The sequence below is a fragment of the Gouania willdenowi genome, chromosome 13 (assembly GCF_900634775.1).
Source record: "Gouania willdenowi chromosome 13, fGouWil2.1, whole genome shotgun sequence".
Classification (NCBI taxonomy): domain Eukaryota; kingdom Metazoa; phylum Chordata; class Actinopteri; order Blenniiformes; family Gobiesocidae; genus Gouania; species Gouania willdenowi.
This window is the reverse complement of record NC_041056.1, coordinates 26,251,592-26,265,183: the sequence shown is the minus strand read 5'-3', so window position 1 is coordinate 26,265,183 and position 13,592 is coordinate 26,251,592. Positions and strand designations below refer to the sequence as shown.

The 13,592-nt window shown below is 37.4% G+C and overlaps 2 protein-coding genes across 8 annotated transcripts in view; one reads left to right on the top strand and one right to left on the bottom strand.

Moving 5' to 3' along the window:
* Positions 1 to 287: 287 nt before the first annotated feature.
* On the top strand, positions 288 to 3,963 carry LOC114473943 (ATP-sensitive inward rectifier potassium channel 1-like). Its single transcript, XM_028463748.1, has 2 exons — positions 288 to 386; positions 1,588 to 3,963. The coding sequence occupies exon 2, from the start codon at positions 1,606 to 1,608 to the stop codon at positions 2,725 to 2,727; it is 1,122 nt and encodes a 373-aa protein (XP_028319549.1). The 5' UTR covers positions 288 to 386; positions 1,588 to 1,605; the 3' UTR covers positions 2,728 to 3,963.
* Positions 3,964 to 4,934: 971 nt separating this feature from the next.
* The window catches only part of fli1 (Fli-1 proto-oncogene, ETS transcription factor), a 37,173-nt gene continuing 28,515 nt past the window's right edge, over positions 4,935 to 13,592 (bottom strand). For all 7 annotated transcript variants that reach the window (XM_028464707.1, XM_028464708.1, XM_028464705.1 and 4 more), the window contains 4 exons: positions 10,611 to 10,670; positions 9,205 to 9,264; positions 8,094 to 8,141; positions 4,935 to 7,988 (listed from right to left, as the gene is read on the bottom strand). In XM_028464707.1, coding sequence (XP_028320508.1) covers positions 7,459 to 7,988; positions 8,094 to 8,141; positions 9,205 to 9,264; positions 10,611 to 10,670 — 698 coding nt within the window. In that variant the 3' untranslated portion in view covers positions 4,935 to 7,458. The remainder of the gene's footprint in view (positions 7,989 to 8,093; positions 8,142 to 9,204; positions 9,265 to 10,610; positions 10,671 to 13,592) is intronic.

Below are 13,592 nucleotides of genomic sequence, written 5' to 3'. Positions count from 1 at the left end.
TGAGCTGTAACCAGGAGTTTATTCCTTCCTCATAGAACCAGAACTGTACGTATAGATTTACTGTAAAACAGCTTTAACCAAAGATGCTTTAAGACTGGATGGATATCGGAGGTTAGCTTGGGCCTTGATGCCAGGCATCTGTGGGGTAAACACAGGTTATTAGAGCCTGTAGAGGTGTGTGTGTGTGTGTGTGTGTGTGTGTGTGTGTGTGCCTGCACGTGGGTATGTGGGCGTAAACATCACCTGAATGTCTGTAGCTAATAGACACAGCACAATATAAATGCACAGGTGTGGGTCAGCAGGCAGATGAGAAGGACGAGCCTGAAGTTTTTCCTTTCAAATGCAAACATTAAGACATATTGGAAAAAAAGACTGCGCTTTGTTGGGTAAGTCCAGTTTTCTTTAATATATATATATATATATATATATATATATATATATATATATATATATATATATATATATATATATATATATATATAATATTTTAAAAGTTAATTTATTTACTGTAATAAAAACATTTTTTATTTTAAAAGCTATTTTCCCTCCCCCTTTAAACTGTACATAACATGTTTTTATAAAAAAAACCAAAATTACTTTTAAAACAAGTAGTTTTCATGCTCATTTTTACAATAATTGTAGCTCTACTTGTAGAGTTTAACTTTACATAGAATTTACAACAGCAAACATTACCGTGTATCTCTCGTTTTTATCTTTATTAAGTCCTGTTTAATTTCAGCAATGCAACATTTTGTTTTGTTTTATGTACAAAATGCATAAATACTCGTGATAATCAGATTTCCCGCTGGATGTGAGGATTTAGGGTTTCCATGTAATTTTACTGGAAAATCATTTTGTGCTATGACCCAATTCCAAATGTTTTTTTTTTTTTTTTGCATGAGCCACTTTTATTTGATCCATCTAAGAGGTAAAATGTGTACTAGTCATTCATCATGCAATATTTATTTATATGCACAAACCTTGAGTAAAGTAAAAAAAAAAAAAAAAAAACTTCTAGGTATTTAAGCAGCATTGTTTCAGTCTAACGAGGTCAGCTTTGGTTTTTCACCTGGCAAAAAGCAAGAGATAACCCTCTTTTGGAGATACATATATACATATATACATATATTGTGTTAACTTTTTCCCAGTATAGCTTCAATGGAAACTGATATGTACTGTAGTGCAGCACACAATAATAAATGATGTGCGTTTATTTGCATCCCACTACATTTCAGTGGGACTGCCTTTGCAGCAGGAATTATATACAACAGATATGGAGAGGAGTAAAACATTCAAAGCATTGAAAAAGACACAAAAGCACACATTGAATAAGATACAGTATTTCCTCAGTGGAAACATAATTCTATTTTTTTCCCCACATAGTCTTCTTGTTGCTGTATCCAAACAAAAATTGTGTGGTGGGGCATAACGAACATATAACGCTATGATCAGATTCGCATTTTCCCAAACATTTTTAGATGATTTGGAAATGTCTTGATTTTCACATCACTTACCTGATTGAATTACATAATTTCATATTAGGCTTGTATTTGCATTAACTGCTTCCTGTTTTTCAATGTCACGTAGGTCTCTGCGTTGTCGAAAATGTTTGGATCACTGAATAAACGCATTCAGGACACTTTGGCAGAGAGAAGACGACACAGGAGCAGACTAGTGACCAAAGACGGTCGTTGTAACATTGAGTATGGAAACATTAAGTACAGCAAACACTTTGCATTCCTTGCTGACTTTTGGACCACTTTTGTAGAGATCCGGTGGCGTTTTGTCCTCTTCTTCTTCATCTTCTCGTTCACCATGAGCTGGTTCATTTTTGGCCTGCTGTGGTACTGGATTGCAAGAAGCAATGGAGATCTGTTGTGGCAAAACCCAGATTTAGATCACGTACCTTGTATTGACAATGTTTTTGGACTCACTACAGCGTTCCTCTACTCCCTCGAAACCCAGACCACCATTGGGTATGGTGGCCGTGCGCTCACGCATCTCTGTCCAGGTGCTGTGGCTGTTCTCATCATCCAGTCCCTGGTTGGAGCCATAATTAATTGCTTCATGTGTGGAGTCATCCTGTCCAAAATATCTTTACCAAAGAAAAGAGCTAAAACCATCACATTCAGTGACATGGCTGTTATCAGTCCCAAAAAGAATTCCCTGTGCTTGTCAATCAGAGTAGCAAACTTGCGCAAGACGCTGATGATCGGGAGTCAGATCTACGGAAAACTGCTGAGAACAACCAACTCATCAGATGGAGAGACAATCATCATGGATCAGGTGAACATTGAATTCGTCATGGATGCGGGGAAAGATAACCTCTTCTTTGTCTGCCCTCTCACTCTGTACCACGTCATCGACAAAAGCAGCCCTTTCTTTGAAATGGCTGTGGACACTCTTCACAAGCAAGAGTTTGAGCTGGTTGTCTTTCTCGACGGCATAGCCGAGTCGACCAGTTCCTCCTGTCAGGTTAGGACCTCGTTCATTCCTCGGGAGATCATGTGGGGCTACAACTTCTTGCCAATCATTTCCAGAAGCAAGGAGGGCAAGTACAGAGTAGACTTCTCCAACTTCTCCAAAGTAGTACCAGTGGCTACTGCACACTGTGCCTACTGTTTCCACAACATCAAAGGTCATCACCACCACTCAAGAGAGGGAAACGTCAACCAGGGTTTTGAGGTGATTGACATCAACGATGCCGTGGATGCCACTAAAATGTGAGACAATTCCTCTATACTCAGGGTGGAGTGTGCGCCTCTCAATGACAAACTCCTCAAGGACAATGAGGAGCCAGGCAAGGTTACGTAACGACATTGTATCGCATTGTTTAGCATTTACATGTGGAAGCAAAGAACCCACTTTGTATTCCTTTGTGTTTGACAAAGATAAGAAAGCCGTCTGTGGGGTCAGGAGAGTCATTGTGAAGTGTTTGTATGTAAAACCACACCTGCTACTGTCATGCCGACTGAAAACCTGTTTGAAAAACAAGAGAGGCCAGGTCATGCAAGATGAAGGAGCTTGAATGTAAAGCGCTGGGAGTTTTCCGCTGGAATAAAAATAACTTTAGTTTCTTTAAATGAGGACGAGGCCTCTACTTTACCTCTGGCCTCCCACAGAGTAGTAGAAAAAGTAGAAAAACAGCTACTGTGAAACAATTTATTTTACTTGAAAACCCAGCATTAAAAGTGAGAAAATGATGAAGTAGTTAAATAATGCACACCACTGGATGCTGCTGTGTGCATACATCTAGTAAGTCGGACATGAACCATTAGGACATGCTTAGCAATTCAGCAATATAAAAGGATTTTGCTCAGAGGTCAGTCCATTGCCAACAGGAGCGTGTTAAAGCTGAGTGAACAAAGCACTCAGTGCAGCTGAAACCACATCTGAAATCTTACCTGTCTCACTATGATAATCGTATAATGCTGCTATTATTATTTTAAAAAGCTGTCTCACACAAAAATAACGAGGACGTTTGTTTTGAAAAGCTTTCTAAAACTCACCCCTAAACTAAACCAAGTCATTGTACCAGACTTGCGATCAATAAGGTCAAAGCAATGTAATGACAGATGCCAACCCCTATTTTGGCACTTTTTCTGCCAGCAGAGCAAAGTTGTGACAGCAAACAGGGATCTAAACACAACACAGTGGAAGTGAAAGGGAGATGAAAGCTGAAAGCAGCATGCCCATTATTTAGCCCACACGTTCTGAACATGAAACCAGAACTTTCCATTTTGAAAGAATAGCAACACATGCTGTACGCCAGCATGATGCTTTCACAGGTGTCACCGAGGCCGAGGCCTAATGAGCCGCATATGCTTCAAGTCTCACGTCAGAGGCTGCAGCAGTGGGTGAGAACAAAGACTCTGTCAGGGATTCAGATTTGTGTTGAATATGTATTAGTTGTAAAATGACAAACAAAAAATGAGATGGTTTTTAAGACACTTTTAATAAAGGAAAAAAAAAAAAAACATCTTCCAATGGATAATGAGTCATTGCTTTTTTTGTTGAGCAGTTCTACTAGAGGTTTCTTTATTATTCAATCAGGAAAGAAATGCTTGAATCAATAAAGTATTTTCAATCAAATTAATAATTTATGTCAATAAAAAAAACAAGATATATTTTCAGTGAAAGGAAAAAGATTGAAAAAGTTATAACTTGTTTAAAATTGTTGAGCTTCTTAAGCATTAATTAACTGTTATTACATTACCGTTATAAACACTTATATAGTCTATTTTTTTTGTAAAAAAGCATTTTATACCATCTTATAAGTGCTTATTACCTGTCAATATACATCATATAAGTGCTTATTAACATTGATTTGTACTTTTAAAGCTTTAATTAACAGTTATTCCAGTACATTAATAAACACTAATTGTCTTTATTTTTGATAAGCATCTTATATCATCTTACAAGTGCTTGTTAACTGTTAATTTGTGCTTATTATGCATTAGTTAACCATTATAACAGTACCTGAATATGAAATGTTACAAAGATCCAGCTCCATATTTGACGTGCATTTTACTACTTAATTTTAACCTACACTTTATGTGTGCACACAAAAAACATTAAATTCCAAGCTTCTCTAAATGTTTATTAGATTGAAAAAAAAAAAAACATAAATAGCAAACTACAGTCCATTTGCTTTTGTTTTGAGATTTTCAATAAAACAACTTAATTAATATTGCACCAATAACAACAATATCTAACTGTCATTTGTTATATTCATTTCAGCAGTGCTAATGCTTTCTGCTCACAGTGAAAGCCTGGGACGAGAAAGACATGCACCTTACCTAAGACTTTATGTCCTCCCAGCCAGCAACACTTTTCTTATTACACCTAAAATCATAAAAAAAAATTAAAATTAAATAAAAATAAAAAATAAAAACTCATCGGACAATCTGACAGAGCCACAGCCAGGCAACCAATGATGATTGGAGAGGTAAAAACATTTATTTTGTCACATTTTTCAATACAAAAGCCCTTTTTTTTTTAAACAAAAAGTAGGTACTTCATACATTGCAGGAATGACAATAATAATAATTATACACTGGTTAATGTAAAATATACACAAACAAATATAAATTCATATATTTATATATTTGATATCCAAAATACATAGCATATAGGAAGTAGCACGGATCTAGTTCTCCATAATACTGTTTATAAACATGAACAAATGTGAGGGGTATATCAAAATCATTTCTTTATGCTACAAATTACATGTTCCCTTTTCTTTTATTACTTTGAGAGATTTATAATACTTATGGTTTTGTTTAAAAAAATAAAAATACCTGAAAATTATAAAATACTATTACTTCCAGGAAAAAAGTGACTGACAGTGGATTAACCATCATCATCATCATCATCATCATCATCATCATCATCATCACATGTAGGAGAGGAATCCATTGCTATTAGAATATGTTTCAAGCAGGCATTTGTGGTTTCAGGAATACAAGAAAATACCTTTCACACTTACAGGCACTTAGGATGTTAAAACTGGATTTCACAAAAATAAACAATACCAAGACGATCAAAGTGTTTAACAGATTTGCCCAAATGTACAGATAAAACATGCTTCAAATGCTTAACAAACTACGTAGCAGAAATGGACTTCAAAAGGTTTGCATTTTTGACCGAGGTCAACTCGTATTAATTCTCTTGTCTTTTAATACTGTGTCACATATGAAAATAGCTCTGCATAATTTATACAGTAAGTTGCTTTAATGCCTAGTTGACTGATGCTTATAAAATAATACAAAATAGGTCTAACAAACGCACAGCGTTTGCGAATCTGAGGACTTCAATGTTTCATCTCGTCATACTTTCTTGGTTTAAATCACCGATAAAAAATGCTTTGACCCAGTAATTCATATTCAAGCGTCCACCTTGGGTACTAACAGCTTTGAACACTGGACGGTGGATGTTTTGGACACATTATTGTTCTAGATATCCTCATGGGAGACTCATGTGTACTTTGTTGGGTAACATTCCAACACATGTCGCTCTCAAATTAGGATCCAGCCCTGGTTTAATTGCAGCTTCACCTGTTAATGATGTGACTTACTACATAGCCCCCCTTTTCTGTGCTGACCTCAACGTTCCTGACTGGCCAACATTAATGAAAGAGGAGCCCCACAGCAGCCGGTAACAACCCAGTGCACTTCAAGATTAAAAGAAAGAACTGATTGGTCACTTTTTGTTGGTGGTTTACAATGCACTGCTTTCTCATCTTTAGTGTACAGACATAAAAAAATCAGCAGTTAAAAGGTGGCACTAACTCTCAGGAGGGTTAGTGCTTCGATTGTTACTACAGCACAATGAAAACCAAAATACACTTAATAAAAAAGATAATATCAACACATTTGCATTTGAACAAAGGCCCCCTCGTGTTTTAGAGTCATAATCTTGAGTGTATAGGCCCATGAAAGTTTCTTTACTAAAAATTCACTCTCTCTCTTCTATCTGTTTGTTTCACATTCACATTAATACTGACATGGTTGAGCGACAAGATGTCTGGGAATGGCAAACATGTAAATCCAGGTGTTTGGCCTTCTAAAAACCCACATCTGACCTGGGTTCAATTACTGTTGCTAATGACTGCAGTTGAATCCAGACTCCACTTCCCCCGGCACAATCAGGTCCTCTGTGTGCGACGCTGGCCTCAAGCTTGACACACTCACACAGAAAGCTTTTTAGGCAACAGAGTTGACCCAGGTCAGCAAAACATACAGCGCTTCCTTCTACAGCTTCTGACCCGTCCCTTGCCTTCCAGTTCGAAGGATTAAATTAACTGTATCATGAATGGCACATTCCAGTTGCCACGTTTCATTCAGTGCTGAGAAGCTTCACCTTAGCCAGCAAATTTTAGAAAACTCTCCAAACACATGCAATACATATAGACAGATGCAAAAAAGGAGCAGATGGAGTGATAACAACAGTTTAACAAATGGGCAATTGTTTGATGAAGCACATATCTCTAAGGAAGATGGTAAGGGGGCGAAGGCAGAAGCTCAACACATTAAATAGTTTACGTAAAGGGAATGATGCAAGTTGAGACCCATGAGTAATGGGCCCATGTCTGATTTGGTAACGATATGACGAGAGATTGTCTTTGGTTTGGGAATGTTTCAGAAGGAAACCCAAAGGCCGCTGGGTTTCAAGAGGACAGGGAAGAGTCACAAGACTATCGAACCTAAAAAAAAGTTGCTGGTCTTGTACAGTTAGTAGTATTCCATTTTTGGACAATAGCATTCAGTTATTTAAAGAAGATTGCAAAAAAAATAATTCTTCAATCATCCTTCATTCAGGAGGGAACTTTCCTCAGCGGAAAAAAACGCTCCAAACAATCAAGTCTTCATTGGTTGGGCATCAGTGGGAGTGCAGGTCAGCCATCTTAGACTTTGGTGTGAGTAAAAGTGGGGTTGCAATGGTGTTAGAGAGGTTTTCTCAATAATAACTGCCCAAGTGGGATGGCACATGAGTGTTTGGGTGGCGAGGGACATTTGGGTTGGGGTAGATCCCTGCAGTAGGTGAGCTCCAGTACTGAGTTGTGGGTCCAAAGAAATTGGAGGAAGTGACGGGCATTGACGGAGGGTGTGGGGACACAAAGTTGACCTTCTGCTGGTGGGCGTGGTAGGAGGGCACGTAGGCTAGTTCAGAAGGATATTTGTACATGGAGGACTCGGTGGGGTGCGGCTGCAGCGCCTGAGCAATCCCATGGAAGTCAAACTTGTATGCGTAGCGTTTGCCGTGCACCTTCGTCATGATGTTTTTGTCATAATAGTAGCGCAACGCACGGCTCAGCTTGTCATAGTTCATGTTGGGCTTGCTCTTGCGCTCGCCCCAGCGCCGCGCCACCTCGTCGGGATCCGTCATCTTGAACTCTCCGTTGGTGCCTTCCCAAGTGATGCAGCCTGCATTAGCGCTGTCGGACAGAAGCTCCAGGAGGAACTGCCACAGTTGGATCTGACCTGAACCTGAAGATGAACACAAACACATTTTTGTTAAAAAGTGTAGATAGATATTGTGCTTTTTAGGAAACACTGAGTTGTTGATGTCACTGATGTTCCTGATGGAATTACCTGGATTGGCAAGTCGACTGCTGGTGGGGCCCAGAATCTGATAGGGATCTGAAGATAAGAAAAGATCTGTGTCATATCTCTACTTACTCATTTTTCAACTCATGCTCATACTTTTGATCATCTTCCATTCAGATTCAATCTAAATGTACCCTGTATATGCCTTATAATTTGAGTTCACTATGAATATAGTAAATATGTATGTATATATTATAATGAAATAAAATTGTGTTTAATCTTTAATTTGATGAAAAAAACATTATATAATTTAAAAAAACGTTATTATACATGACTTAACATGTAGATGTCCAGTATATTTGAATCAGGTGACCACAATGTAGACACTAATGGGGGAGATAAAAATTGAATTAATTAATTAATTGAAGAGAGGACATCACATGGTATATAAAGTATAATTCAATTTGATTATATTTTCCCTTTTGTAGATAGTTCTCTACATAGAAATATCAAACGCTTCAGCGAAAAACTATTACAATATATCGGTTGCCTGATAAGGTGAATCCACCTTCAAATATGTACTTCTTCCCACTCCTTTTCGGAAATGTAAACTGAATTGCTAAATTGTGTTGATAATCTTTTTGTTTTCTTTGTTTCTTGTGATACTCTGTTCATATATTCAAAATAAATGTAAAAAAAAAATCAATAAATAGTCATTTGTTACAATTTGGGATGGACTGATTTGTGAGATATTCCATTTCAGTATGCATGCCCAGGGTTGTGAGTTTGATTCTCATATAAAGGTGTTTTTTTTTATTATTATTATTGAATCTATTAAACTATCTTTTCAATTTCCATAGTGTATATGGTTAGATTAAAATAAATGAAACAATTGTAAGCTGGTATTAATGTTGGTATATGTACCAATAGTCATTGGCATATTATCCCTCCCCACACTCACAACCTCCCTCCTTTGCCAATGTAGGAGTAAATATGTGGATTTAAGAATACATTTAATTCTAAAATAAAAAAATCCACTTTTCTGGGTAAATTACCAAGAGAAGTTGAAACAAATAATCAATACTGAACATTTATGTGGCAAAATATGATATTTGTGTCATTTAATACAACAGGATATAACAACGTGTGTTGTTACCTGGCTGAGCGCGTGGTTGCTCAGCAGTCTTTGTCACATTTTGAGTAACCACTGGTGAGCCTGCACAGAGAGACAGAGAGACTTTAAAATGGCAAAACATCAGAGGGCTGACTACAGATAACCAAGCTGCTGGGTTTAAAGGAGTGTAAGCCAAGTCCAAAGATAATAGGACACAAGCTGGTTGCTGAGACTGACTTGTTTTTCCTATCCTAAACCTTCAAAGTTCATTCCACACGTCTAGACTGTGTGAATGCTGGATCTGGCCCCGCTTTGATGGAGACTGTGTGTAAAGTAGAGTATTTTCTTTAATCATGAAAGGGGCGTCATCATTGAAAAAAGTGGCATTTAGCCGCTCAATACTGTCGAATCACTAACTGTGAAATGTGTTTTTTTATTGGCAGTGGCTATCCGTACGGTTGCCGTATCAATATACCAACATTCTATCCGTACACAGCGCCCCTATCTGGCCAGTTGCGTGACTCTGACTTAACGTTACCCTAAACCTAACTCTAACCCTAACCCTAAAAAATGTTGCAATATTGAGTAATAACGTAACCCTATCCCTAAACCTAACCCTAAACCTGATCCTTAAACCTAACCCTAACCCTAACACTATGAATCAAGAACGATAGCCTAGCCCTGACCCTAACATTATGAATCAAGAAGGATAATCTAACCCAAACCCTAACCCCTAACCCCTAATCCTAACCCAAACCCAAACACTATGAATCAAGAACGATAGCCTAGCCCTGACCCTAACCTAACATTATGAATCAAGAAGGATAACCTAACCCAAACCCTAACCCCTAACCCCTAATCCTAACCCTAACCCTAACCCTAACACTATGAATCAAGAACGATAGCCTAGCCCTGACCCTAACCCTAACCCTAACATTATGAATCAAGAAGGATAACCTAACCCAAACCTTAACCCCTAACCCCTAATCCTAACCCAAACCCAAACACTATGAATCGAGAAAGATAACCTGGCCCTGACCCCAACCCTAACCCCAACGATAAAGGTAGGAGTGGAAAGAAGAGGAGGATGCAAAAAAGTGGGAGAGAAGGGAAAGAGAGAAGACCTGCACATCTTAAACACATCAAGGCCCTGACTGATCTTGGAGCATGGTACCTGGTGTTGACCGTGCATTGCCTATTCATCCCTACACCAAACTGGAGTGGTTGAAGGATCGCTTTCGGGGGGATGAATCGAGAAAGATAACCAAAAACCTAACCCTAACCATTGTTAGACAGATGCAAAAATTGTTGCGATATTGGATTATAACCTAACCCTATCCCTAAACCTAAACTTGATCCTAAACTTAACTCTAACCCTAAGACGCTACGTGCTTGTACTTCGGTAACCGTACAAATATACACTTTCTTTTTTATTTCTGTCGCCTTACCTTTGCCACTGTGCATGTTGTTGGACCAGCCAGTCCGCCGTACTGAATCATATGAGGGGTCTGAGGAAGACAGGAAAAACACATTGAGATTTAGACATGTAAAATGTTCTCAAGTAGAATTTAATGGTAGGATGTTACAAGACTGTTTGCCCAATGAACTGTGTCTTTAAGAAAACCACACATACAGATGGCTTGCATAGAAACCAACTGAATTAGTAAATCTATCAAAACGTAGGAACAGATCATCGTCACAGGATATCTGCTTGGGCTTTGTGGTTGTGCGGTCGTTCAAATGTTGATGGCACAATCTGTAACAGAGAGCGCTTCCAACACTGACCACAACATAAAGGCACACATGTGTACACCCACTGTCATCTCATCCCCCCGTATAAACAGCTTCAAAACATGGTTAAACAGTCGAAACTGGCTTAGTTAGGGCGAGGTGTGGTTCAAAGCTAACAGGGTGTAAGAATGGACAGCTTCCAGTAACAATCAATCACGCTGACACAAACATATAACACAGGCTGTATTGCTTTTCTGGCAACTTCACAAAAACACTCCAGCATATCAATGAAAGTGGGCCATCGACCCTAGCAGTTTGCATTATTAAAAGCTAAAACTGTTCAAAGTGTTGCTATCTGAATAGGAAAGGTTTAATAAACATGGAATACAATTTCAGCTGTTATCATAATCTGGTCATTTTTAAGGTAGCAGTGTTACACACAGAGCGCTGCAGACTGTGTAAGTGTCTTCTAGCATTTAAAACCAATATATATATATATATATATATATATTTCAAGAAAAGTTGGAACACCTGTAGGAATTATTAGCACCAGCTTTCAAGGTTGATTCAACCTTCATTGCTGCAGGACAGCTTTAAATTGTGAACCCACTTTGTGTTCCCTGAAAAAGGCCTATTTGTATAATTCTGAAATGCACATTATTTTTCAGTTTTGGGTAACTAAACCTTTTTTTAACCTCTGGCTGCTCAGTACTTTGTACCATTTAAAGTTGTTCATTGGACTTGCACGTCTTGAATTGCAATAAATAACTGGAATATATATATATATATATATATATATATATACACAGTGGGGCAAAAACAAAAAATATTTGGCCATATCGTGCAACTTGTCCCACTTAAAAAGATGAGAAAGCTTGGTACAATTCAACTGTGAGAGACAGAATGTGAAGAAAAAAAATCCAGGAAGTCACAGTGTATGACTGAAATAATTGTTTTGTAAATTATTGCATAAAATAAGTATTTCACACCTACAGACAAGCAAGAATTCTGGCACTCACAGACATGCTACTTCTTCTTTAAGAAGCTCTTCTATCCTCATTACATATATTAATGGCACCTGTTTAAACTCGTTGTCTGTATAAAAGACACCTGTCCACACCTCCACCGAGCTTATATAATGAACCAAGGATAACAATCTGAAACTGTTTAGAACAATGACAAACTTTTGTTAACATGATTTGTTTGTTTTATCTACATTTTTCATCTTGATTTCTCCTCATTATTTTTATTATATATATATACACATTATTTATTATCTAAAATTGGATTTAAATAACAAAATAATGGTTCCTTGCTATTAAATGCTTGCATTTCATAAATACTGATATGTCTGTTCGTGCTACCGTCACAATATAGCTGCTGATGTTCATGTTAAACTTTTATTTAATTTCAAGGATGACTCCTTGAGATGTGACATCTCATTCACACAGGGGTCCATACTTAACCTAACGTTCAGGTTTTTGGATGGTGGGAGGAGCATGCAAGATAACATGCAAAATGCACACTAAAGGACCAAAGTGACCACTCTGGGACTTGACCTTCATCAGGTTGGAGGATATGTAACCTTATTAGCTGTGATCTATTGCAACATTTTTTACAAACATGTCAGGTTACAAAATGCAAATCAGAGGTAACTGGACCATGAGAGAGCTGAACCATCCAGAACACTGTCTGAGCTGCTCATGAAAGTCATTTGTTTTCTTACGTAATGAGAGCGTCACAGAACTGAGGCCACATTATGCATGCACTCGCTGGATGTATTTGTGTGTAGGTGTTTGTTTGTCGGATATGAATATTTATGTGTGCGCAACATTGCAGGAGGTACGTGGAAAAACTAAGAATTTATTTCCAAGATAATAAAAAATATTCTCAGTCATTTCATAAGTCCGTTTATAAAATGTGTGCGCTATGACTTGTGGCCATGACAAGGGGACATATTCAAAGAAGCTCCTTCTGTGGTAAATGTCATAAAAGTTAATATAACACAGGCAGGTTATATATTTGTTTTGTATTTATTTATTTATATTACTTGTTTTTATTTATTCTTATTTTTTTCTAATTTCTAACGTTATTATTTTTCTTTAATAACAATATAATCATAATATATTAGTGTTCATAATACAAACAATTACTATAACATTATTTCTTATATTTATCATTTGTATTGCCTCGAAGGCAACATAAGTTTATGTTTAATTTGAGTTAAATAAGAAGATAATGCCTGAAAAATAATTGTTCAGTTTAAGAAGATGAAATAAAATGACTTGAGTTGAATATTTAGTTGCGGTATGTTCTACTTTTGGAGAATCATGAACACGTGTGAGTGAGGGGGTACTCATGGTATGACAAAAAGACTCAAGTGGTACACGAGACAAGAAAGCTTGGGAACCACTGTCATATTGTCATCTAAACTGCTCTTAGAAAAACATCCACTGTTGCCTGAATGAGTCCATCATCACCTCTACTAGATGTTGCAAAACAAATGCTGTGCAACACTGCCCTCGTGTGGCTCAGACTATAATGACATCTGGTTGTATGTTAAGGTAGTGTCTGTGGTTTCATTTTCTATTTATTTATCTTTTATCACAGTTTACAGAGGAATTCTTAGATTCCACTGAGTTATCCATTTATCCATCCTTTACATTCAATATGACAGGAATACAATAAGCTGGAGCCTA